This window comes from Hyperolius riggenbachi, chromosome 2, assembly GCF_040937935.1.
Source record: "Hyperolius riggenbachi isolate aHypRig1 chromosome 2, aHypRig1.pri, whole genome shotgun sequence".
Taxonomy (NCBI): Eukaryota; Metazoa; Chordata; class Amphibia; order Anura; family Hyperoliidae; genus Hyperolius; species Hyperolius riggenbachi.
The window spans coordinates 352,288,444-352,316,285 of record NC_090647.1 but is presented as its reverse complement, the minus strand read 5'-3'; the positions used below and the strand labels follow the sequence as shown (position 1 = coordinate 352,316,285).

At 44.0% G+C, this 27,842-nt stretch overlaps 1 protein-coding gene and 1 long non-coding RNA gene across 3 annotated transcripts in view; one reads left to right on the top strand and one right to left on the bottom strand.

The window, feature by feature from the left end:
- MDM4 (MDM4 regulator of p53) overlaps positions 1-7,236 on the top strand; it is an 81,661-nt gene extending 74,425 nt beyond the window's left edge. For both annotated transcript variants that reach the window (XM_068269613.1, XM_068269614.1), the window contains 2 exons: positions 4,167-4,250; positions 5,967-7,236. In XM_068269613.1, the coding sequence (XP_068125714.1) occupies positions 4,167-4,250; positions 5,967-6,497 (615 nt within the window). In that variant the 3' untranslated portion in view covers positions 6,498-7,236. The remainder of the gene's footprint in view (positions 1-4,166; positions 4,251-5,966) is intronic.
- Positions 5,912-27,842, bottom strand: part of LOC137546784 (uncharacterized) — a 57,171-nt gene continuing 35,240 nt past the window's right edge. The window contains exons 2-3 of the long non-coding RNA XR_011026369.1: positions 23,372-23,437; positions 5,912-6,611 (exon numbers count right to left, since the gene is read on the bottom strand). This is a non-coding gene — a long non-coding RNA (uncharacterized lncRNA). The remainder of the gene's footprint in view (positions 6,612-23,371; positions 23,438-27,842) is intronic.

The following is a 27,842-nucleotide window of genomic DNA, read 5'->3' as shown; positions in this document are numbered from 1 at the left end:
TGCTCGCCGAGTCAGTAACTACAGGTGTTGTCCCATACTTGTCTCGTCCCATTTTGTCTCTAATTGTGGGAGGTCTTTTAAAAGACAGAAGTGGGGGATATCTGAACTCATGAACTTGTGGGAAGGACTGGCGTAAGAGGCCCCAATGTTTCCGTACAATGGACCCCAGCTGAGCACTGCAGGCATTGTAAGTGGAAACAAAGGGGAGTCTAAGGCCCTGCTGGCGTCTAGGTCTACTGTCCCGTTCTTTAAAGGTATGGTCAGGATAACCTCGTTGCTTGAATTTAGTAACAGTCTCCTGGAGTCGTTGGTCACGCATAGCCTGGTCAGTAATGTAACTGTAAACAGACGGGACTTTGCAATGGAGGAAGAAGTGCTGCGCTGGAGAGGGCCCCTGGGTGAGTAGTTCTATTTGCTCAAAGGGCTTAGACAGGGAAGGGGGGAAGCGAGGATGGGGGGGAGGGGTAGAGGCCACCCGCACGCCGCACAGAAGGGGGATCCCCCCACACGCCGCACAGAAGGGGGATCCCCCAGCCCAAAATACCCCGCACAGAAGGGGGATCCCCCCACCCGCAGAGAGGGATCCCCCAGCCCAAAATACCCCGCACAGAAGGGGGATCCCCCCGCTCGCCCTAGCACATTCTCTCCCTAGGGATTCCCTAGGGAGAAGCATGCAGCAGCCTTCAGAGGCTGCTGCAGCGCTGCTGATCACAGCGTGAGAGGGGAAAGTGCAGGACGAGCTGAGCTCGTCCAGAACATTTCCAGCAAGTTTTCTTTGGACGACCTCAGCTCGTCCAGAACGCTAAGCAGGTTAAAGGAAACCTAAACCGAAAAAAAAGTGAGTTTTACTTACCTGGGGCTTCTACCATCCCCATGCATTCATCCTGAGCCCTCGCAGTCACTCATTGTTCTTCCGGTCCCCAGCTGCCAACTAGTTTCGTTTTTGGCCTCCATGCGTACCTTTTTACACATTCCAGCTGGTGCAAGAAGCTATTGCGGACATTAACACGTACATTTGTACACGTTGCGGTTGCAATGCGTAAAATTTTACGCATTGCACCCGTAACGTGTAAAATGCATTTGTTGTCTGCGATAGCTTCTTGCACCAGCGGGAATGCGTAAAAAGGTACGCATGGCGGCCGGCCAACTCCCAGTCGGCATAAGCGAAACTAGCTGGCAGCGGGGGACCGGAAGAACCATGAGTGACTGCGAGGGCTCAGGATGGCTGCATATTTTTTTTTTTTTTTTGGTTTTAGTTACCTTTACGTGGTTAAGAAAAATGAAAAAAAATAATTCTCAGTTTTCAGCCATTATAGCTTTAAAATTATACATGCTACCATAATTAAAAGCCACATATTTTATTTGTCCTGGTTATTACACCATATAAATTATGTCGCTATCACAATGTATTGCGCTAATATTTTATTTGGAGATAAAGGTGCATTTTTTCAGTTTTGCGTCGATCACTATTTACAAGCTTATAATTTAAAAAATAATAGTAATATACCCTATTGACATGCATATTAAAAAAAAAGTTCAGCCCCTTAAGTAACTATTTTTTTTTTTATATTGTAATTTAATTAAACTGTTAATTTTAAATGTAATTGTATGTATGTTTATTAAAAATGTATGTATGTTTATTAAAAAAAAGTATGTAGATGTAGTTTTACTATTTGGCCACAAGATGGCCAGTCTGTTCAATTCAAGAATTGCAATCAACTTTTCTGACTGAGTGTGACATTTCAAAAAATATGGCCAATGTACCACATACATATGTTCAATTTTTCTACAATTACGATAAAAATGATTGTAAAGTCTAAGAAAATTTCTAGGGTGTGTATATTAATAAATTCTCGTAAGAGAACAGAGGGGCCAGCAGGATAAAAAGTAATAAAAGTTTTAAAATTTGCTGGGAGGGCAGTGGTGGACTTACCTCCAGAAAGCAGACTCAAAATACTGTCTGAATTGAACAAATACATTTATTATTGGTACCCTAAAAGATGCAACGCGTTTCGCAGGCACAGCCCGCTTCATCAGGCAATAAGATAGGGGACAAACAGTAGCTCGTCAGTAGCACGAATAGCGCCTCTGTTTATATTCATACATTAATACACAAATTTCCTCGTAAATAGGTCTATTCAAATATAACTTTTAATAATTTACATTTAAAAATGAACAATGTAGATATAGACTGATTGTCATTTACTGATAAATCTCAAATATAATGAACCGGGGGTCTTTAGTGAGCAATACTGGAGAATATCTCCACCCCAGAGTCCATTAACCACCTGAGCGGTCTGGACGAGCTCAGCTCGTCCAACACCGCCGGAGGCTGCCGCTCAGGCCCTGCTGGGCCGATTTTAATGAAATAAAAAGCAGCACACGCAGCCGGCACTTTGCCAGCCGCGTGTGCTACCTGATCGCCGACGCAGCGCGGCGATACGCCGCGTGCAGCGGCGAAAGAGGGTCCCCCCAGCCGCCCGAGCCCAGCGTAGCCGGAACAAACAGTTCCGGCCAGCGCTAAGGGCTGGATCGGAGGCGGCTGACGTCAGGACGTTGGCTGACGTCCATGACGTCACTCCGCTCGTCGCCATGGCGACGAGGTAAGCGAAGCACTGAAGGCCGCTCATTGCGGCCTTCCGTGTTACTTCTGGCCGCCGGAGGCGATCAGAAGAACGCATCCGGACGCCCTCTAGTGGGCTTTCATGCAGCCAACTTTCAGTTGGCTGCATGGAATAGTTTTTTTTTTATTTAAAAAAAACCCTCCCGCAGCCGCCCTGGCGATCTTATCAGAACGCCAGGGTGGTTAATTAGTATTAATCAATTACACAAACCCCCCACCAAAACAATAACATGGGTTGTTCATTTTTAAATGTAAATTATTAAAAGTTATATTTGAATATACCTATTTACGAGGAAATGTGTGTATTGGTTATAGAATTCAGTTTCTGTGATTTATATTAATAAATTGACACTCTAACACACACCATACAATCTTTAGAAAAAGTGAAGAAACATTTCCAGCATTCCGGTTCGATAAAAATCGGAAAAAACGGGAAATCCGCTTTCGATTTTTCCAGGAGATCCGTTCACATTTATCAAATTAACGTAAAATCGGATCACTTTATTGCATCATGTGTGGCCACCTCAACAGGGACTTAGATCAATGAATGGGAATTGCGTTCCCATTCATTGATCTCTGGGGTGACGGGTGGCGGCACGGGAGCGTGTGCAATCGGCCACAGGAGTGCACAGTAGCGCGGCAGCAGCCTTTTGGGCATAGCAGCTACGTCCAAAAGGCTTAAATGGTTAAAGAGAAAAAAAATTGATACAGCTGATAAAAAGCCTGCAATTTATATGTATTGTCTACTTCCCACTTTTATGGAAGCAGACATAGGGTTAGCAGTCTGTGTTTACAAATTAGCTGCTCTGCCAAGGCAACCAGATTCCTGAGCTGACACATCTGAGAGATGAAATTACAGTTGTGATTAGTCACAGATGAGAATTAGACAGGGTACAAACTCTAAATACAAACAGGGCGCATTTCTCTGTTTTCCTTCCGCCCTCTGTGTTCAGGTCCACTTTAATGGTAGCTTGATTTATAAATCACTGTTTGGGTGATCATAACCAGGTTACATCTATAAATCAGGTAGCAGTAATGATACATGATCATGTGGGGGAGGGGGGGTTATTACTAGGGGCAGTTAAGTACAGTAGTAACAGGATGAGGGAAAGGGGCAGAGGTAATGGAGCAGAGACATTAATTGGGTGGTGCTGTAACCAGCATTCACAGAGAACGCTGCTTCTTATGTGGAAATGGCTTCTGATATTAAAATAAAAAACACATTTGTCTATACTCTATGTAGTGCAATCCTTTGCTTGTTTTGGTGAGGGAAATGTAAGGCTTACTTAAATTACTCCTGCCTCCCTGATGAGCAGTTGTTGGGAACATTAATCATCCCCACACAGCAGGTACTGTTTTCCGTGAGTCAGACCTGAACAATAAACTTGCATTGTCAGGGATGAAAGTAAGCCACTGACAGCATTTAGCACTAAACACAGGACTTATTTACATTATACAGTTCGCTTTCACATTTGCATTTCAGAATTCTTTGTGTTTTTGTAGATGGGAGCTTCCTAAGTATGGTTCTCTTTGATTTTACCAGGTCATAAAGGTGACTTTTTATGAAGATGACTTAGAAGACACACAGAGTCTAAGTGACGACACAGATACTGATATTGGTTCTGAGGTTTGTATTATTTGCATTATGTTATCTTATTCTTTTCATTTTTCCTGATGTAAAGGGGGATCTTTCTTTCCAAGGGGTTTTTAATCAAAGTGTACCCGAAGGGGGAAAAAGTGCCCCAAAATGGTTACTCACCTTAATGGAGGGAAGCCTCTAGATAATGCAGAGACTTCCTTCTCCACTGGCCCGTTCCAGTGCTGTCTTCTCTGGAAAACCGCTGGCAAGCCCTTGTTGAAGTCTCACGCATGTGCAGTAGTACAGACCAGTTTGGGTTTGGCTTTTTCCTCCAAAGCCCAAGCGGGTTTGTGTTACTGCACAGGCGCAGTGCGGCTGTGCTCATTTTCATCCGGGAGCACGGCCGCAAGCTTCTGGAGGGTACAGCACTGAATGGCGAAGTGAAGAGAGAGCTTTCCCAAGTTAAAGTGTATCCGAGATGAAAAACTAACTATAACAAGTAACTTGTCAATACAGTATATCTTTTCTAAAGTTTAGATAGTTTACACAGCACATTTAGCTGCAAACAACTTCAACCGTATATGATTATTTCTTCCTGTGGTACAATGAGAGCGACCATGTTCTGTTTATCACATAAAACACAGGCAAGCTGCTGTGCATCTCCAGCCCTCAGCCTGTGAAAACTTCACTCCCCTCTTCCCCTCTGCCTCTGAAATCTCTAGCTAGTAACACCTCCTCCTCCTGCCCAGACTGAGCTCCCATAAGCCCTTGCTACATGGGTCTCAAAGTGCCAAGGCACTGGAGAAGCTGTGGGCGAGGCTTGTTTAGTTTATAGGGAATTAGATTATTAAAATAAAGTATTTGGCTTGAGGAATGCCCTATAAACTATGAAAGGAACACATATGCAATGAGTAAAAGTTTATCTTGGATCCACTTTAAGAAATGACATCCTCACATGTTTATTATTATTACATCCTCACATGTTTGCTTTAAATAAAGCTCACTTCATTTCAACTGGTGTAAGAAAAAAAATCAGTGTTTTACTACAGCTTACATCTGGAAATATGCCTGAAGAAGGGGACTAGATCCCAGAAAGCTTGCATTATTTAACTTTATCAGTTAGCCATTAAAAGGTATTACTTTTACAAGACTTTGTTTTTTTCTACCTACATAACTGGTGTAAGACACACTTGAGCTGATTTACAGTACTAAGGTTCTCCAGAGTGGAAAAACATAAATGAACCTAAAACTAGATAGGAAAAAATGGCAGTGGTTTGTAGTCTGCGCTTGAGTTATATCAGAACACATTGAGCATTGCATTGTTCACAACTCCACAACAAGAACATTTTTCATGAGCCAAAAAGTCCTGCTGTGGATGTAGAAACAAGGTTGGTATGGAATCACTAATATAGTGAGCTATTGGAAAGCTACTGTGTACCAGTATGACCCAGGTGAAAGTTTGCCACCTTATAGCTGGCTTTAAAAAATCCAGGCTAGGCTTGCTGCCAGGTCACTTACTGTATGTTGCCCTGAGGATTCCTCTATCCTCAGCTCTAGATCATAGTACATTTGCCCTAACTGATGCTACCTATGAAAGTGGAAAGTTTTTGTTTGTTTTTTTAGCATCCAGACCAATGCATCCAAACCTATGCAGTGTGAGCAAAGACGCTACATTGGGATGTTACAAAAGTACATCTATATGCAGTGTGTTCTTCAATTGCCTTAACATTTTATTTCATGTGTTTTCTCTGTGTTTATTTTTAGGACTGTTGGCAGTGTACAAACTGCCACAAATTTAACTCGCCGGCCAAACGTTACTGTTTTCGCTGCTGGGCATTACGGAAGGACTGGTATGCAGATTGCCCACGTCTTGTGCATACCCTTTCTACGCCAACGCTTCCTGCTAAGGTCACTTCCCTAGACATCGACAGCAGTGTTGACATCCCAGACTGCCGCAGAACAGTCTCTGCTCCTATGGTTAGAGTTCAAGAACCTGACAGGATGTCTCAGTTCTTTGGGCCGTTAGACCTGGCCGCAAATAACAGAAGCCTTTCAGAAAGTACAGACACCATTTTCAGCTGCCAGTCTGATGAAGCATCTTTGGAGTCTAGTCGGCCACTCTTGGAGCCTTGCAAGCTGTGCCATGTGCGCTCACGAAATGGAAACGTGGTACATGGGCGTACCGCTCACTTGGTGGCCTGCTTTCCCTGTGCACGTAATCTGCAGAAGACTGGTAAGGGATGTCCAGTGTGTGAAAAACCCATACAGATGGTGATCAAGACGTATGTGGCATAGCTTAGTGGAAGCACCACACTCTCCTATTTCTGCGGTGTCCTCAATGAGCCTTTTGGAGCCTTAACAGCATCTATAAGATTTTGCCAATTTTAATTCCTCAAGCACCTTTTCTTCCTGGAGAAAAATGGGAGAGACACAATGTGAAATGTTTAAAAGTATTTACTGGAGTGGTGGCATGTTTGTCTTCCTACATTCTCCAGTTGAGACTATGCTTTATCACTGCCATTAAGAACCATATTATATTTTGTTTCTGCTGCGTGGAACTGCCAAGTGACTATTTTGAGTAGCAAACCAGGATTAAAATATTTGGATGGAGTATTTATGAGAACATATGACTATATAACAGAGACTGTGTTTATTTATGCCAGACTACTCTTTGGTGTGTGATAGCTAGTACTTTCTCCATTGTGCTCTAATGGCCGGTTCTAACCAATATCTGTCATGGCTGACCCAGAACTTCTGGTACTTTTCATGACATGAAAGAGAAAAGGGCTTCCATTGTGTTTTTCGTTCAGTGTTTAAATAGTTCATGGTTCTGTTAGTCACTCGTTTCTGTTCTATCTTGTATTGCAATGAAGAATCAAACTCAACACAAAATTCATGATTTTATTTAGGTTTGATGATGTTTGAAGACTTAATGTATGTCTTTTTTATTTTTAAAACTGTCCTATAGCCTGATTCTTACTCCCCTTACTCACATGCACAACGGGGTAAAAAAAGGAGCCCTGGTGGTAGATAAAAGCTTTTAAAAACAGTTTAAAATCGAAAAAGGGACTTGAGGTAGCTTACCTTATAGACGAAATCTTTGTATCAACAAAAGATTTTATTTTAGCACAGACCTGGGCTAAAATAAAATCTTTTTTTGATACAAATATATTTTGTCTGAGGTAAGCTACCTCAACTCCCTTTTTCGATTTTAAACTGTTTTTAAAAGGTTTTATCTACCAACAGGGCGCCCCTTTTACCCCGTTGTGCATTTGATACCCCCAAACACGTGGTTTACACCACGGTGCATGTCTGTCCCCTTTCTTTCTAAGGAGAGGGGCCACCCCGAGTGGAGTCGGGTTTATTTTCTCCACCTGCTTCCTGTGGTCGGTTGCCCCCCTGCAACCCACCTTTGTGAGTAGCCATTCACCTTTTTTTTTTTTTTAACCACGATCATTTACAACATACTACACTATTGACAATAGATACAAAAGTAATAAAGCGCTCACAACAACCAATGTACAAACACAGCAAATCAAACCCAACAGGGTTAACGAAGGGTAGGAAAATAACACCAATAAAAACAGGTGGAGCACTGGCCTTTAAAGACAGTTCATAAAATAAGCAAATTAGGAAAAGCGCTCAGCAGTCCAGTCCCATAACTCAATATTCTTCAATGTATCTCACAGAGACCAGAATACAGTTCATATAATAGGAAGTGGCACCCCAGTACCACCCCCCCCCCCAAGTAGTACGACTCACCAGATAGGATGGCCTAGTTTGGGCCGGTCTGCGCTTTAGGGGGGGGGGGGGGGGTATTGGCCACCCCTCAGCCTCTCCAGCAAATCTCCTCCAATGGGTGCTTCCAGGTCAGTTAAACCTCCCAAGAGAGACAAACAGATGCTTCACATAGCGTAAAAGGGGAGGATATCCCGCGTTTATTAAGAAAAAAGTTTAAAAGTAACAAAGTTACAAGCAAGGTGCTAGCGCGGTGTGGGACTGGGGAGTGAGCAACCATAAGTTGCCAATCGGCAAAAAGTTGCATCCCACTCATACAAAAGTCCGTAATGGAAGGAAACCGCCGCTAGATACAAACACCGTGTGGCATGCGCTAAGCGATCACCGCGTCCGATGACGTCAGACGTCGCGCTGCTCCGTAGCTCCGCCCTACGCCTTTCGTTGCTATGGCGACCCCTTTTACGCTATGTGAAAAGTCTGTTTGTGTCTCTCTTGGAGGTTTAACTGACCTGGAAGCACCCATTGGAGGAGATTTGCCGGAGAGGCTGAGGGGTGGCCAATACCCCTAAAGTGCAGACGGGCCCAACTAGGCCATCCTATCTGGTGAGTCGTTCTACTTTGGGGGGGGTGGTACTGGGGTGATACTACACTATTGGGCTCCCGTTTTTGTTTCCTGTATCTTTTTCCACAGGGTGCTGAGACACCCACACCTCTCCAACCCTCACTAACATGCACTTTTGCTAAGTCATAGTAGAGAAAGATAGTTAGTCCCATTCACACTGCTGCTTCAGGAGATTGAGCATAGCTGGAGTGACTGCATGTTTACATTAACAAGTATGGCTTCAATTCATCAAAGGGTGTTCGATAACAAAATCCCAGTCCTTAAAATACCGCATTCGGTATTTTACACTTCACTGTGCTAATTCATCAATATTTTCACATGTGTGGTAGAGGTTTGTTAAGTTACCGAAGTACTACGGCTTCAGTTCATCAAAGGCTGTTAGATAACAGCAGAGTGGTGCAGAGCAGCTTGGAATGTCTCTGTGTTACAAGCTGATAACAATAGAAGGCATCCAGACATTCCTTTATGTAAACCTGTTATATTTACTGTTACTTATACTGCCTCTGCTGCTCTGAATCTGTCCATCAGTGTTTCTTAACATTTTACTTATTTGCCACAACGTAGATAAACTTCCTGGAGACATTACAAATGCCATGCTTGGTGATTTCACCACTTGCATCTTTGCATATTCAAACAGGGACTCAAAGGGTTAAACGACCGAAGGACATCTGGGGATATCTTTTGTTCCGTTCTCTCTGCTCACTGCCTGGTGGGTCTGAAAGCTTGTGTGAAGAAGCCTGTGACCTATCAGCACCTATCAGCGGCACTTGCAGGAGAACATGGGCTGTTTCTATTGGCTGCCTGCTCCTGTTAATCATGAAAACATTCACACAGAAGGCTTTCGAAGCCTGTAACGAGAGGGGAGAGCTGGAGATAAACACCGAATGTGCTAGCGAATGTGGTAACCTTGATGAATTAACATTTACTGACATTTGCTGACATGTGTTGAGCACAAGTCGGTAATTTATCTCATTGCTCTGTCATTTCAGCTTCTCATTCGGTAACAGCTTTGATGAATTAACATGTTCTTAAGTCCTCCGTTAACTCAGCTGTTTTCAGCATTACCGAATGCGGTAATGCTTGATGAATTGAAGCCTATGTCTCTAGAGCTGGTCAGTGGTAAAATGCCTGTCATTGTTGAAGCCTAGTCTGAATTATTCTTGCCTCCAGAGTTGCGCAAGACAGTCATTTTATTTTTGTAAGCCAGGCTGCAGTTTGAAATAATTAGAGAAGGTTTTCACCTGATGCAAGCTGCCATTATTATAGGAACTTTGCCTGCATGGCTTCAGTGGATTTGCCCTACCTTACGGAACTTTATGCCCAACTCAACCCAAACCAGAAGTTTTGAAGGATCACCTGTATTTGTACGTCTTCTGAACACTCTAAAATAGAGCGTTAACAAAACCAATATAGCTTTGTTACTAATTTTATTATTTTCAGTCTTTAGGGCAGCCAGATTGTCATGCCTACAGGTAAGCTAATGACATGGTTGGTATGGCCTGTTAACATACTGCTTTGCTGGTCCAGCATGAGTTGTTCACATTTTACTTACTTTTACGAACTCCTCATTAAAAGGGAATTCCATTTTCATCTGAGAGAAAGAGCCACTCTGCTGTTTTTTTTGTTAGTTTTTTTCAATTTTGCACTTGACCATGGTGATTATCTCACAGTGATCAGTTCAGGAGCCAATGAAAACTGCTCCTGACTGATGTACGGAACTCACCTGTTTTGTAGACAGCTGGTTTCTGTGCCGGCGGGGACATGTGATTACGTCTCATGCTGGGAGCTGCCGGCGTTACAGCTATGCTGCATCAGGCTTAGGCAGCCACAAATGCAGCGGCAGTCCCAAACAGGTTAATATAAAAGCAGAGTGCAGGACTTGGATCACACCCTTTAAGGCTATAATAATGCAAAGATTATAGTTACTTTTACAGCTGGTGATGGGTGTATAATTTGTGTCCTGCATGTCATATAAAAGGAAGTGCAAAGCATCCATTCTGCCTTGGCCTTGTACTAACATTGTAATGTGAACAGCTCGGCCTGGTAATGAGAATGGAATAGTATGGTTTGGTCAGTTACTCATTTGTAAACTGGATTTTATACTGTCCGTAACCTATTGAATTAAGGCAGAAATGTATGATGCAATGTACTTGCATTATTGATTTTGCCTGCTTTCAATTGGTTTAAAAGTTCAATGTTGTATCCTTTATTGCAGCATTACCATGAGGTGCCATTTTGAATTAACCTACCTTGTGTTTTTGCACTTGTGTGTTGTTTCTACTGTTACCCCACATATATGTTTGTGGTTATGGCTCTTGCTGTAAGTATCATTGCAACCCAGCAGAAAGTGTTGCTTACTACGTACAGTACAGGGGAGTTTTTTAGTGCAAAAGTAAAAAATTGTTAACTATCTACAATACATTTAGTGATTAAAAAAACCAAGCAGTATTTAGAATGGAAGCAAGGCCCAAGGACAGTAAACTTAGGTTTTAAGTTACCATTGAATGTTTTATTATTCAACTGAATACTAGACTATATTTCATTTTCTTCTTTATTTTATTGTTTCTTGATTTTGTAATGCTGGCTTAATGCTTCCCAATGCAAAGTATGATTTATTTTTTTTCACTTATGTTCATTGTTTGAAGTGAAACAGGAGAGATTTAACTGTTAGGGTGTTTTGTTGTCATCTTTGTCCCCACTGTGGTGATTTTACTTGCTGCCCAGGTAACTGGGGTCACCTTGGCAGAAAGTAAGGGGATAGGTTTACTGTTGAATTTTAAATGGTAACAAAAGCATGTTTTTTATGTTATTTTTCAATTGCAAATTTCTAAAAAGTTAATTGTTCAAAAAAAGAGAGAGAGAGAAAGGAGAAAGGTTAATCAAATCAGGGCCTTGGGCCCATATGCAATTAACTTTTTCTTCTGAGTTTTCTCCTTGGAGATAATTTTTCATCTTCTATTTAAAATATCTTTTTAGCATTTTGCAGTTGGAAGAGTACTATAAACATTATTTTGAGCATTTTCTTGCTGGCTGGTGGTTTTAAATGCATGTTATTGACAAGTTTGAAAAATCACCTTAGGAGAAAACTAAGGAGAAAAAGTGAATTGCATATGGCCGTCGTGTCTAACCTTCTCACTTTTAGGCATTTTTCTCACCGGAGGCAAAACTGTTCTTGTTGGACAGTTCAGCCTTCCACCTGCCGGCCACCAAGTGCGTTTTCCAATTGCAATTTGCAGGGTGTATAACCCTACACAAGACAGCTTTTGACATGGGGTCCAATTATCTGGCAGCAAGAAACCACATCATGTCACATCTGAGTGCAGCCGTGCTCAGATGTGACTCCATGCAGTGGAGGGCTCCCTGCTGCTTGTGCTGAGCACTAGCAATCGCCCAGCCAGTGCATGGGATCAGCTGAGAATACACTGCCTTCAGCTGCTGTGTAAGGGCTGGTTCACACGGGTGTTGTTTTGGCGTTGAACGCGGTGTTTCAGATGCAGCGTTTTTTGGGTATCTACCGCCGTCCCATTCAAGTGAATGGGAGCGTTTAGAGCTGGCTTTTGCAGGCTTTCATGAAAGCCTAGCAGTAGATCCTGGCGTTGCATCTAGTCTGAAAAGCAACATGTTGCTTTCAGAGGCGGTAAACGCCAGGAAACAATAGCAGACACCAAAATTGCTAGCCTTGGACGCTTCCTAACAGCCTTCAAAAGCTAGCGTCTAAATGCCGGCGTTTGAACGTGGCGCCAAGCGAAAGCTCGGTAGAAGCCTGTGTGAACCAGCCTTTAAGTGAACCCTCCTCCTGCTGTACACTACTGTATCAGATGTTCACAAAATCTGGCACCTTATCTATAGCTCTATAATCAGAAACCAGCCAGAGCGTATTGAATATTTTTTCCTCTTGCTCAACTGGATTTCAGTCTTATTTTAGCAAAAATAGATTGTAATGCTGACACCACTAGCTTATTTTCATTTTAATGAAACTTTACATTCATGTGTCTCGAATATTTGAACTTTTGACTGACAAATGCCTAAACAATCTTTAGTCTTAACATGTAAACAAACTGAGATATTTGGATGTCGCATTAAATGTTTCCTTGGGAAGTGACATTGGCATGAGCATCTACAGAATTTCATTCCCATGTCTTTTTGGAGCTCGGCTGCCCCTTGATGTCAGCTCTGCTCCAGTGTCAGACAGCTTATCTTGTGCAGTTAAATACATAATCGAAGCTTTACTCCGACTCCAAGGTCTGGACGCCTGCCAATGCTAATATTTAGTTAATAGCCCAAATAGTACATAAAGTCTACAAGGACTGTGATCCTGCGACCTGTGTTTGACGTGCAGCTCAAGAAAACAGGATGACCTCTTTGCACTAAGATGTTAATCTACCAAGCACTCTGCACAATGCTTTTCATTTTCTTGTATGGCTTGGAAAAAATAAAATAATTTAAATGTGCCTTGTGATGAGTCTTCATGAAACAGAAGTGTAAAATTCAGTATGGTGTTTACAGAGAAGAGCTTTCTGAAATGATTATATACATAAAACAATGAGACCTGTGCAAACCTGGCAAAATGGACATGTGATATATGGGGACATGCAAAAATTGCTTTTAAAGGATTAGTTAAAATCCAACAAACTAGCAGTCCTCTACATAGCAGTTCTAGTATACACAGAAATGTAAGAAATGCCTCTATAGGCACAAGGTTATCAATGTGATGATAATATGCAGTATACACATGCTTTATAAATGTGTCCCAACACCAGGACAGCCTGGTCACAGCATGTTAATAGCCACAGCTAATGGTACATACAGACACATAGCTCCCAACTGTCCCTCTTTTAAAGGGACTTTCCCTCTTTGGGAGCCCTGTCCCTCTTTCCTTCTGATTTGTCCCTCTTTAACCACTTCCCGACCGCCCACTGCACAGGGGCGGATGGAGAGTGGATCCCGCAAGGACCGCCGCATGCACAGAGGTGGCGGTCCTTGTACGGGCATGGGCGTCGCGATCGCGTCATTCGTGACGCGATCGGCCGCCGGGGACTGGCTCTGCCCACCTCGCGCTGTAACCCGCCGGCCGTTCGGAAGCGCCGTCGGGTTACTAGCACCCGGATCGCCGCATACAAAGTGTATAATACACTTTGTAATGTATACAAAGTGTATTATACAGGCTGCCTCCTGCCCTGGTGGTCCCAGTGTCCAAAGGACCACCAGTGCAGGCTGCAGCCACCCTAGTCTGCACCCAAGCACACTGATTTCCCCCGCCCCCTGATCGCCCACAGCACCCCCTGACCACCCCCCAGACCACTGTTTGCACCCAATCACCCCCCTAATCACCCATCAATCACTCCCTGTCACTATCTGTCAACGCTATTTTTTTTATTCCCTAAACTGCCCCCTGCTTCCTCCTGATCACCCCCCCACCCCTCAGATTCTCCCCAGACCCCCCCCCCCCTGTGTGTACTGTATGCATCTATCCCCCTGATCACCTGTCAATCACCCCCTGTCACTGCCACCCATCTATCAGCCCCTAACCTGCCCCTTGCGGGCAATCTGATCACCCACCCACACCAATAGATCGCCTGCAGATCCGACGTCAGATCACCTCCCAAGTGCAGTGTTTACATCTGTTCTCTACCCTAAACACCCACTAATTACCCATCAATCACCCTCTGTCACTGCTACCTATCAGATTAGACCCCTATCTGCCCCTAGGGCACTCAATCACCCGCCCACACCCTCAGAACGCCCTCAGACCCCAGCCCTAATCACCTCGCCAGTGCATTGCTTGCATCTATTCCCCCCTCTAATCACACCTTGAGACACCCATCAATCACCTCCTGTCACCCCCTAGCACACCTACCCATCAGATCAGGCCCTAATTTGCCCCGTGTGGGCTCCTGATCACTCAGGCCAAACCCTCAGATCCCCCTCAGACCCCCTTCCGATCACCTCCCCAGTGCATTGATTGCATCTATTTTCCCCTCTAACCACCCCCTGAGACACCCATCAATCACCTCCTGTCACCCCCCTAAGCACTCCTATCCATCAGATCAGGCCCAATAATACAATACAATAACATTTGTAAAGCGCTTTTCTCCCATAGGACTCAAAGCGCATAGCTGTGTCTCAGATTAATACAGGGTTTCAGGCTGGGTTGTGTTACAGAGGAGATAGTCAGATGTTCATGAATGCCAGACTGAAAAGGTAGGTTTTTAGTTTAGACTTAAATTTTTCCAGGGATGGGGCTGTCCTGATTGGGTGTGGCAGGGAGTTCCAAAGTGTAGGGGCAGCATGACAAAAGGCTCTGTCTCCAAAGGTTTTGAGGTGGACTCTGGGGGTGACCAAGGTGTTACGTCCTTTTGATCTAAGATTGTGGGGGGTGTGATGTAGTTGCAACAAGTCCTTCAGGTATCCAGGGCCCAGATTGTGCAAGGATTTGAATGTCAGTAAGCCAATCTTAAACCGAATTCTCCATTTTATCGGTAGCCAGTGGAGTGAGCTCAGGGTTGGTGTTATGTGGCAATGGCGGGGTTGGCTCGTTAACAGCCTTGCGGCGGCATTCTGTGCTAATTGCAGGCGGCGTAAATCTTTCTTATGCAGGCCTCCCTGCTTATGACCGGTTCCACAAAATTCGCACCCTCATAGACCACCTGTCATCAAAATTTGCAGATGCTTATACCCCTGAACAGTCATTTTGAGACATTTGGTTTCCAGACTAATCACGGTTTTGGACCCGTAAAATGCCAGGGCGGTATAGGAACCCCACAAGTGACCCCATTTTAGAAAGACACCCCAAGGTATTCTGTTAGGTGTATGACAAGTTCATAGAAGATTTTATTTTTTGTCAAAAGTTAGCGGAAATTGATTTTTATTGGGGTTTTTTTCACAAAGTGTCATTTTTCACTAACTTGTGACAAAAAATAAAATCTTCTATGAACTTGCCATACACCTAACGGAATACCTTAGGGTGTCTTCTTTCTAAAATGGGGTCACTTGTGGGGTTCCTATACTGCCCTGGCATTTTAGGGGCCCTAAACCGTGAGGAGTAGTCTAGAAACCAAATGCCTCAAAATGACCTGTGAATAGGACGTTGGGCCCCTTAGCGCACCTAGGCTGCAAAAAAGTGTCACACGTGGTATCGCCGTACTCAGGAGAAGTAGTATAATGTGTTTTGGGGTGTATTTTTACACATACCCATGCTGGGTGGGAGAAATCTCTCTGTAAATGGACAATTGTGTGTAAAAAAAAAAATCAAACAATTGTCATTTACAGAGATATTTCTCCCACCCAGCATGGGTATGTGTAAAAATACACCCCAAAACACATTATACTACTTCTGAGTACGGCGGTACCACAAGTGTGGCACTTTTTTTTACACCCGAAGTACGCTAAAGGGCCCAAAGTCCAATGAGTACCTTTAGGATTTCACAGGTCATTTTGCGACATTTGGTTTCAAGACTACGCCTCACGGTTTAGGGCCCCTAAAATGCCAGGGCAGTATAGGAACCCCACAAAGGACCCCATTTTAGAAAGAAGACACCCCAAGGTATTCCATTAGGAGTATGGTGAGTTCATAGAAGATTTTATTTTTTGTCACAAGTTAGCAGAAATTGATTTTAATTGTTTGTGTGATGTGTGTGCATCCCGCTTTACCCCTTACCTTTCGCTCTACTGCCTGGCTAGGGGAGCACGGGGTGGAGGCTGCCTTGGGACACAGGAGTCAGTACACACTTCATTGCTGCACACTTAAAGAGGAACTCCAGTGAAAATAATTTAATATAAAAAGGTGCTTAATTTTTACAATAATTATGTATACATGATTTAGTCAGAGTTTGCTCATTGTAAAATCTTTCCTCTCCCAGATTCACATTCTGACATGTATTACATGGTGACATTGTTACTGTGGGCAGATTATGTAGCTGTTCTGGCTTTAACAGACAGCTATAAACAGCCATTTCCTGTGTGTGTCATTGTTACATTGTGGCAGTTTGCCCAGAGTACCGTACGGTACCAGAGCCTCTTGTGGGAGGGGTTTCAACACAAAATCAGTCATACAGCGCCCCCTGATGGTCTGTTTGTGAAAATCATTATATTTTTCATGTAAAAGTGGGCATCAGCTACTGATTGGGATAAAGTTCAATTCTTGGTCGGAGTTTCTCTTTAATTTCTGCAACCGTGCACTCATCTACATTTAACTGGGTGGATTGCTTGGTTGAAACAGGCTGGAGAAAAGCCTGTCGCATCAGTGCTACAAAAAAACATTTTGTAGTTGCCATAATTTTTTGCTCTGACACACTTTCTCCCCCAAAAGTGGGGAGGAAAAGTCTCTGTCTTATGGAGGAAATGCTGCATCTCTAAGCCGTGGCAGGTCAATGTTACCTTATGCAGGGTGACTGTACAATGTGTCACCTGCAAAAAAGGGTAACGCTAAGATTGAGTTTAGAAAACAAAGCTCTGTAAATAGGCTAATGCCAGATGTGCTGCTCTTTCTCCCTTCTAGCTGTCTGTTCTGTTCTAAGAACGGAGAGCAAAGGGAGAGAAGATCTTCCAGCTGCTCCTCCTCCCCAGGAAGGAGAGAAGTGGAGCTGTGGTAAACACTGCAAGTAGTTCTGTGGGAGGTGTGAACTGTGTTCCTGTATGTATGCTGTGTGTGAGAGTTGCGTGCATATGTATGCAGTATTTGTGTGTCACGTGTGTGGTAACCTGGTTTTAGCTCTGTGGTGACACTCCAGGAGACACCTCTGCACATTGAAGTCGCACCTGGTTTAGAATTTCTTTCTGGATTTCCTCCTCTAAACCTATGAGGTGTCTTATGGAGTGAAAAATACGGTAGTTATTAAAATGACCTTTATTTTTTGTTCTGCAACCAGTTATACTTTTTCTTTGCTATTACTTTAAGCCATAATACAGTACTGTACCATACACTGAAATGCAGGAGAACAGAGGCTCCAAAAGGATAAAAGGAAGCTAAATGAGCTTAAAAACCAAATTCTTGGTAAATAGAGGTAGTGGTGGACTTACCTCCTCCAAGTAGCCACACAACGACTGTAGTAAAGACAGTCAATATATTTTATTTATGAACCCCAAATATGCAACGCGTTTCACAGGTTTGATCCCGCTTCATCAGGCAATAACAACGGATCAATAGCGTATGTGGTCTTCTACTGACCACATATGCTATTGCTCCGTTGTTATTGCCTGATGAAGCGGGATCAAACCTGTGAAACGCGTTGCATATTTGGAGTTCATAAATAAAATATATTGACTGTCTTTACTACAGTCGTTGTGTGGCTACTTGGAGGAGGTAAGTCCACCACTACCTCCTCTATTTACCAAGAATTTGGTTTTTAAACTCATTTAGCTTCCTTTTATCCTTTTGGCGCCTCTTTTATTCTGCATAATATTGAGTCCACCCTGGGTGGAGGGTTGAACCCCCTTTTTTCTCATCTACAGAGAGCGAATTCTTATTCCTGAGTGGGGTCAGGAAAATCTCCCCACCTGCCTTTACAGTGGTTGACTAATGGTAACCCTGGTTTGTGAGTATTAATATTTACTCTATCTAGTAACCATTTACCAGTACATATTACACTATTGGGGCTCTTGGTGTTCCTTGTTTTTATACACTGAAATGCGTATCCTTTTGCCTGTGCAGTTTATCTGCAGACATGCCCTGTTTGTGTGAAAATGAAAGGAAATCTTTTTTTTTCTACAAGAAAGAAAGAATGCATCTATGAGAGTTATCCAGAAAGTAAGGCCTGTACACACACCTCATTTAAGTTGCTTGTTTCAGGTGTATGACTCGGACATTACTGGCCAGAGAAATGAGCAGGACTGTTTAACCACTTGAGGACTGTGGGCTTTACCCACCTTAAGGACCCGCCACTTTTTTTCCATTCAGACCACTGCAGCTTTCACGGTTTATTGCTCGCTCATACAACCTACCACCTAAATGAATTTTGGCTCCTTTTCTTGTCACTAATAAAGCTTTCTTTGGGTGCTATTTGATTGCTGCTGCGATTTTTACTTTTTATTATATTCATCAAAAAAGACATGAATTTTGGCAAAAAAATTATTTTTTTAACTTTCTGTGCTGACATTTTTCAAATAAAGTAAAATTTCTGTATACATGCAGCGCGAAAAATGTGGACAAACATGTTTTTGATTGAAAAAAACCCATTCAGTGTATATTTATTGGTTTGGGTCAAAGTTATAGCGTTTACAAACTATGGTGCAAAAAGTGAATTTTCCCATTTTCAAGCATCTATGACTTTTCTAACCCCCTGTCATGTTTCATGAGGGGCTAGAATTCCAGGATAGTATAAATACCCCCCAAATGACCCCATTTTGGAAAGAAGACATCCCAAAGTATTCACTGAGAGGCATAGTGAGTTCATAGAAGATATTATTTTTTGTCACAAGTAAGCGGAAAATGACACTGTGACAAAAAAAAAAAAGTTTCAATTTCTTCTAACTTGCGACAAAAAAAAAAATGAAATCTGCCACGGACTCACCATGCCCCTCTCTGAATACCTTGAAGTGTCTACTTTCCAAAATGGGGTTATTTGTGGGGTGTGTTTACTGTCCTGACATTTTGGGGGTGCCTAATTGTAAGCACCCCTGTAAAGCCTAAAGGTGCTCATTGGACTTTGAACCCCTTAGCGCAGTTAGGCTGCAAAAAAGTGCCACACGTGGTATTGCCGTACTCAGGAGTAGTATAATGTGTTTTGGGGTGTATTTTTACACATACCGATGCTGGGTGGGAGAAAAATCTCTGTAAATGACAATTTTTTTATTTTTTTTAAACACAATTGTCCATTTACAGAGATCTTTCTCCCACTCAGCATGGGTATGTGTAAAAATACACCCCAAAACACACTATACTACTTCTCCTGCGTACGGCGATACCACATGTGTGGCACTTTTTTGCACCCTAACTGCGCTAAGGGGCCCAAAGTCCAATGAGTACCTTTAGGATTTCAAGGGTCATTTTGCGGCATTTGGTTTCAAGACTACTCCTCGCGGTTTAGGGCCCCTAAAATGCCAGGGCAGTATAGGAACCCCACAAATGACCCCATTTTAGAAAGAAGACATACCAAGGTATTCCGTTAGGAGTATGGTGAGTTCATAGAAGATTTTATTTTTTGTCACAAGTTTGTGAAAAAAACAATACAAATCAATTTCCGCTAACCTGTGACAAAAAATAAAATCTTCTATGAACTCACCATAGTCTTAACAGAATACCTTGGGGTGTCTTCTTTCTAAAATGGGGTCATTTGTGGGGTTCCTATATTGCCCTGGCATTTTAGGGGCCCTAAACCGTGAGGAGTAGTCTTGAAACCAAATGTCGCAAAATGACCTGTGAAATCCTAAAGGTACTCATTGGACTTTGGGCCCCTTAGCGCAGTTAGGGTGCAGAAAAGTGCCACACATGTGGTATCGTCGTACTCAGGAGAAGTAGTATAATGTGTTTTGGGGTGTATTTTTACACATACCCATGCTGGGTGGGAGAAATATCTCTGTAAATGGCAATCTTTTGATTTTTTTACACACAATTGTCCATTTACAGAGTTATTTCTCCCACCCAGCATGGGTATGTGTAAAAATACACCCCAAAACACATTGTACTACTTCTCCCGAGTACGGCGATACCACATGTGTGGAACTTTTTTTTTTATTGGTGTGGGTGGGTGATGAGATTGCCCGCAAGGGGCAGGTTAGGGGCTGATTGATGGGTGGCAGTGACAGGGGGTGATTGACAGGTGATCAGGGGGATAGATGCATACAGTACACGGGGGGGGGGGGTCTGGGGAGAATCTGAGGGGTGGGGGGTGATCAGGAGGGAGCAGGGGGCAGTTTAGGGCATAAAAAAAAATAGCGTTTACAGATAGTGATAGGGAGTGATTGATGGGTGATTGGGGGGGGGGTGATTGGGTGCAAACAGTGGTCTGGGGGGTGGGCAGGGGGGGGGGTCTGAGGGGTGCTGTGGGCGATCTGGGGCAGGGGGGGGGGAAATCAGTGTGCTTGGGTGCAGACTAGGGTGGCTGCAGCCTGCCCTGGTGGTCCCTCGGATACTGGGACCACCAGGGCAGGAGGCAGCCTGTATAATACACTTTGTATACATTACAAAGTGTATTATACACTTTGTATGCGGCGATCCGGGTGCTAGTAACCCGCCGGCGCTTCTGAACGGCCGGCGGGTTACAGCGTGAGGGGGGCGGAGCCAGGCACCGGTGGCTGATCGTGTCACGAATGACGCGATCATGCCGCCCATGCCCGTACAAGGACCGCCGCCTCTGTGCATGCGGCGGTCCTTGCGGGATCCACTTGCCGGCCGCCTCTGTGCAGTGGGCGGTCGGCAAGTGGTTAAATAAATCATATAGGAGACACACAGTGATATTTGAGAAGTGAAATGAAGTTTAATGCATTTACAGAACGTGCGCAATAATTGATTAAATAAAATTAGGCAGGTGTATAAATTTGGGCAAAAATTTTGGTCATTTTAGTGATTCCAAAACCTTTAGAACTATCTATTAGAACTCAAATTGGCTTGGTAAGCTCAGTGACCCCTGACCTACATACACAGGTGAATCCAATTATGAGAGAGTATTTATCCACTTGAGGACCCACCCTTTACCCCCCCTTAAGGACCAGCGTTGAATTCGGTGATCTGTGCTGGGTGGGCTCTACAGCCCCCAGCACAGATCAAACACCAGGCAGAGAGATCAGATCACCCCCCTTTTTTCCCCACTAAGGAAATGATGTGCTGTGGGGGTCTGATCTCTCCTGCCTGCGTGTGGCTGGCGGGGGGGCACCTCAAAGCCCCCCTCCGCGGCAAAATTCCGCTTCCCCCTCTCCTACCTGGCAGCCCTGGTGATTGGGGCTGCACAGGACGCTATCCGTCCTGTGCAGCCTGTGACAGGACGTCCCCTGTCACATGGCGGCGATCCCCGGCCGCTGATTGGCCGGGGATTGCCGATCTGCCTTACGGCGCTGCCGCGCAGCAGCGCCGTACAATGTAAACAAAGCGGATTATTTCCGCTTGTGTTTACATTTAGCCTGCGAGCCACGATCGGCGGCCCGCAGGCTATTCACAGAGCCCCCCGCCGTGAATTGACAGGAAGCAGCCGCTCGCGCGAGCGGCTGTTTCCTGATTAATTAGCCTGCAGCCGGCGACGCAGAACTGCGTCGCTGGTCCTGCAGCTGCCACTTTGCCGACGCGCGGTCGGCAAGTGGTTAAGGGGGTCAATTGTAAGTTTCCCTCCTCTTTTAAATTTCTCTGAAGAGTAGCAACATGGGGGTCTCAAATGACCTGAAGACAAAGCTTGTTCACCATCGTGGTTTAGGGGAGGGATACATAAAGCTGTCTGAGATTTCAGCTGTCTGTTTCCATAGTTAGGAACATATTGAGGAAAGTGAAGACCACAGGCTCAGTTCAAGTTAAGGCTTGAAGTGGCAGACCAAGAAAAATCTTGGATAGATAGAAGCAATGAATGGTGAGAACAGTCAGAGTCAACCCACAGACCAGCACCAAAGACCTACAACATCATCTTGCTGCAGATGGCGTCACTGTGCATCGTTCAACCATTCGGCACACTTTAGACAAGGAGATGCTGTATGCAGAGGAAGCCTTTTCTCCGCCCACAGCACAAACAGAGCCGCTTGAGGTATGCTAAAGCACATTTGGACAAGCCAGCTTCATTGTGGACTGCTGAAACTAAAATAGATTTATTATAACAAGGGGCGTTATGCATGGAGGAAAAACGCAGCATTCCACAGAAAACCCCTGCTACATACAGTAAAATATGGTGGTGGTTCCATTATGCTGTTGGGCTGTGTTCAGTGCAGGGATTGGGCATCTTTTCAAAGTTGAGGGACGCATGGATTCCACTCAGTATCAGCAGATTCTGGAGACTAATGTCCAGGAATCAGTGACAAAGCTGAAGCTGCGCCAGGGCTGGATCTTTCAACAAGACAACGACCCTAAACACTGCTCAAAATCCACTAAAGCATCCATGCAGAGGAACAAGTACAACGTTCTGGAATGGCCATCTCCTTTCCCAGACCTGAATATACTTGAAAGTATTGTATAGATACAAGCGGCTGGGCACATCCAGTAAAAAACAAACTTTATTTGTATCCAGTTAAAATGTGTACATCCACAGCAGCAATGCAGCAGGAGAGAGAGGGGTTAGCATGGAAAGAGGTCGACAGCTGTTTCGCACCCTGCAAATGGGCGCTTCGTCAGGACAACAAGAGCCCCCCAACATCCCCCCTTAAGTACAGTACTTACGGAAATTGCAGATCAGATGAGGAGGACGCCATGCAGGGCGCACCAATGGCGGCCGCAATCAGCGCTTCCTGGTCGCCCAATGCGTTCCACCAAACGGAAGCGCGGACCGGAAGTAGTCATTCAACTCCCCGGGCCAATGAGGAGTGAGCGCGAGTAAAGCTCCACTCGCGCATACGGCTAGAGCTGGCCAGTAGTAGGGAACCGCCCCCAAGTAATGCCATTGGCTACACCAGTACCTACCCCTCGCCCACAAACCAATTGCAAGGGGCACGGACCACAACAGCAATCCGCCCCCCCCCCCCCCCCCCCGGCAACCGGGAAGTAGCAAACAAGCGTACTTAGCAACAATGTATGGAATTGCCTATTGACAGCAAAGCTGTCTCTACATGTCAAAAGTCTGTTTGTTTCATACAGCCAAGGCATAAAGCAGGTGGAACCACCCCCACAACATAATATATGAGGCTAGATATCCCACTGACAGTAAGGACTGTCAAAAAATGACAATAACTAGGTGGACACTACCTGACACTTCATGGTTGATCCCAAAGGGGACGGTGCTGCTGCGTCTGGCCTCCTCCTCCTATGGTTCTGCATAAAGGTCAAGATAAAGGGGAAAGGATGAAAAAAAAGAGTTAGACGATAAAATCATCACATTATACAAAACCTGTATAGAAAGATAATTAAAATTAACTATAAAAAACCCTAATGCTTACAAGAACACTGATAAATCATTTCGTTCATTAAGTCCCAAAGGACCTACCGCCTCAAAGAAAGAAATCCAAAAGCTTTCTCTACGTTGCAATTTCTTAACCCAGTTCCCCCCTCTAGAGTCCCTTTCCACTACTTCTAACCCAAAGAACCTGAGTTGAGAGGAATCACCGGAATGAACCGAGTTCATGTGTTCCATGACCCTGGGACAGCCCTTAGCTCGCGGGCTGCCAAAGGATCTGCAATGTTCCTGGTACCTATCCTGCATCATACGTGTGGTAAGTCCTACATATATATATTGACAAGGGCAAATTAATGCATATATTACTCCTTTTGTCTTGCAATTTATAAACTGTCTGAATTTAACTGTTTTCCCAAATCTGTAGAACTCCCTACCTGTTACCAGAAAGTTGCAACACGAACATGCATTACACCTGTAGTTGCCCGGGGGTCTGCTCCTGCCCAACCAATGTTGTGTTTTCTGACTAACAAACTCACTATGGGACAATTGGTCTTTAAGATTTGACACCCTCTTGTAGGAAATGCATGGAGTTTGTCGACATTTTTGCAGAATGCAAATCGGCCCAGCAGGGCCTGAGCGGCGACCTCCGGCGGCATACCCCGAGCTCAGCTCGGGATTACCGCCAAGGAGGTTAAACCATTATTGCACACTTTCTGCAAATCCAATAAACTTAATTTCACTTCTCAAATATCACTCTGTGTGTCTCCTATTTGATATACAGTGGCTTGCAAAAGTATTCGGCCCCCTTGAAGTTTTACACATTTTGTCACATTACTGCCACAAACATGAATCAATTTTATTGGAATTCCATGTGAAAGACCAATACAAAGTGGTGTACATGTGAGAAGTGGATCGAAAATCATACATCATTCCAAACATTTTTTACAAATAAATAACTGCAAAGTGGGGTGTGCGTAATTATTCGGCCCCCTGAGTCAATACTTTGTAGAACCACCTTTTGCTGCAATTACAGCTGCTAGTCTTTAGGGTATGTCTCTACCAGCTTTGCACATCTAGAGACTGAAATCCTTGCCCATTCTTCTTTGCAAAACAGCTCCAGCTCATTCAGATTAGATGGACAGCATTTGTGAACAGCAGTTTTCAGATCTTGCCACAGATTCTCAATTGGACTTAGATCTGGACTTTGGGCCATTCTAACACATGGATATGTTTTGTTTTAAACCATTCCATTGTTGCCCTGGCTTTATGTTTAGAGTCGTTGTCCTGCTGGAAGGTGAACCTCCGCCTCAGTCTCAAGTCTTTTGCAGACTCCAAGAGGTTTTCTTCCAAGTTTGCCCTGTATTTGGCTCCATCCATCTTCCTATCAACTTTGACCAGCTTCCCGGTCCCTGCTGAAGAGAAGCAACTCCAGAGAATGATGCTGCCACCACCATAGTTGACAGTCAGGATGGTGTGTTCTGAGTGATGTGCAGTGTTAGTTTTCTGCCACACATAGTGTTTTGCATTTTGGCCAAAAAGTTCCATTTTGGTCTCATCCGACCAGAGCAAACGGAACTTCTTATGCTTTTCTGTTAACAATGGCTTTCTTCTTGTCACTCTTCCATAAGAGCCAACTTTGTGCAGTGCACGACTAATAGTTGTCCTATGGACATATTCCCCCACCTGAGCTGTAGATCTCTGCAGCTTGTCCAGAGTCAACATGGGCCTCTTGACTGCATTTCTGATTAGCGCTCTCCTTCTTCGGCCTGTGAGTTTAGGTGGACGGCCTTGTCTTGGTAGGTTTACAGTTGTGCCATACTCCTTCCATTTCTGAATGATCGCTTGAACAGTGCTCAGTGGGATGTTCAAGGCTTTGGAAATCTTTTTGTAGCCTAAGCCTGCTTTAAATTTCTCAATAACTTTATCCATGACCTGTCTGGTGTGTTCTTTGGACTTCATGGTGTTGTTGCTTCCCAAGATTCTCTTAGACAACCTCTGATTCTCTTAGACAACCCCTGAGGCCGTCACAGAGCAGCTGTATTTGTACTGACATTAGATTACACACAGGTGCACTCTATTTAATCATTAGCACTCATCAGGCAATGTCTTTGGGCAACTGACTGCACTCAGACCAAAGAGGCTGAATAATTACGCACACCCCACTTTGCAGTTATTGATTTGTAAAAAATGTTTGGAATGATGTATGATTTTCGATCCACTTCTCACGTGTACACCACTTTGTATTGGCCGTTCATGTGAAACTCCAATAAAATTGATTCATGTTTGTGGCAGTAATGTGACAAAATGTGGAAAACTTCAAGGGGGCCAAATACTTTTGCAAGCCACTGTATTTAACCTCCTTGCCGGTCTAAAAAATCCGGCAAGGAGGCAGCGCCGCACATTTTTTTTTTTTTTTTTTTTAAATCATGTAGCGAGCCAAGGGCTCGCTACATGATAGCCGCTAAGCGGCGGCATCCCCCCACCCACTCCGATCGCCTTTGGCGATCAGAGTATGCAGGGAATCCCGTTGAGAACGGGATTTCCTGCAGGGCTTCCCCGGTCGCCATGGCGACGGGGCGGGATGACGTCACCGACGTCATGGACGTCGGGACGTCATAGGGAATCCCGATCCGCCCCTCAACGCTGCCTGGCACTGATTGGCCAGGCGGCGCAGGGCTCTGGGGCGGGGGGGAGCGACTCGGCGCGGGCGGATTGCGGTGGATCGGCGGCGAGCGGCGGCGATCGGAAGTTACAAGCAGCTAGCAAAGTGCTAGCTGCTTGTAACAAAAAAAAAAAATTATGCAAATCGGCCCAGCGGGGCCTGAGATATCCTCCTGCGCAGGTTACCCCGAGCTGAGCTCGGGATAACCGGCAAGGAGGTTAACTGACATTTTTATCATTTTTATCATAACAACCAATGATTTATACAGGAAAATCATGACGAACAATGTTGCCCAAACATTCACATCCCACTGTACAGCATATGCAAAGCTTATATGTTATTACCTGCTTTTACAGAAAACAAAAACAGCAGCAGTATTTTTTTATTTTATTTTTTTAGTTTAGCTTTGACTCAGCATTTCAAAGTGTAGATGAATCTTTTAGTTTAGGAAATGGATTCTTTCAAAAAATGTCATCATGTTGGCGGAGACCGTTCTGTATTTATGTAAGAATGTTTTCTTCTCCCCCCAAGCTGGGCACTTCTTTACATTTCTTCAGTTCTTCTATGGTCTGTGATTATGATGGCTTGAACATGGAATTGGTTTCCTGGCAACCAGGCTGCAAGTATTGAGCACCAGCTATTCAGGTTACCTTTTATATCTGAAATGCTGGGTCAAAGATGATGAAGGATCTGCACAGGTTAATTTATATAAAGTTCCGTACCGCTCTGGAAGCAAGTTAGTTTGGTGCAGTAATTTGGCTATTGGTTGTTCAGGAGTAGAACAGTTATCAGTAGTGCTGGTACTGAAGGTTTAGGAATCTATATGGAACATTTGTGGTAGGGTGTGAAAAGAGGTAGCAATAAGACTATTTTTGATTTAAAGCAAACCTCTGAGGAAAAAGTAAAAAGTTATATGCTCACCGACGTAGTGGGAAGCCTCTGGATCACATCAAATATATCACGCTTTATGTAATAAATCTATTATATGAGTTTCACTTTGTCAATGATTTTCTAATTTGAGATACTCTTGCACATGAAACACAATTCTAAGTTTAGGGCCAATTTTGGGTGATGAGCATCCAAAAAAACAAAAACCATCCAGATGTTTTTAGGATGTAGGAGACAATTCACACAAATACAAGGAAGACATACAAACTACCTGCAGATAGTGTCCTGGCCAAATTGAATTTGAGACTCTTGCTGTTAAAGGGCCACTAGCGCAAAAAAATGTAACATTTAATCACTTAACCCATTCGCGTTCCGTCGTTTTCACTTGAGAAATGTTCACCTCCCATTCATTAGCCTATAACTTTATCACTACTTATCACAATGAACTGATCTATATCTTGTTTTAGGCTTTCTTTGGGGGGTACATTTTACTAAGAGCCACTTTACTGTAAATGTATTTTAACAGGAAGAATAAGAAAAAAACGGAAAAAAATCATTATTTCTCAGTTTTCAGCCATTATAGTTTTAAAATAATACATGCCTCCATAATTAAAACTCACGTATTGTATTTTTAATCCACAAGAGGTCAGCGCTCACAGCTAAATAATGCTCAGCTCCTATGTGGATGATAATACAGCTCTAGGTGTAACGCAACTTAGCAATAGTGAACAACCTGTTCGCCTCCCCTATATATGTAAAACAATCCGTACCAG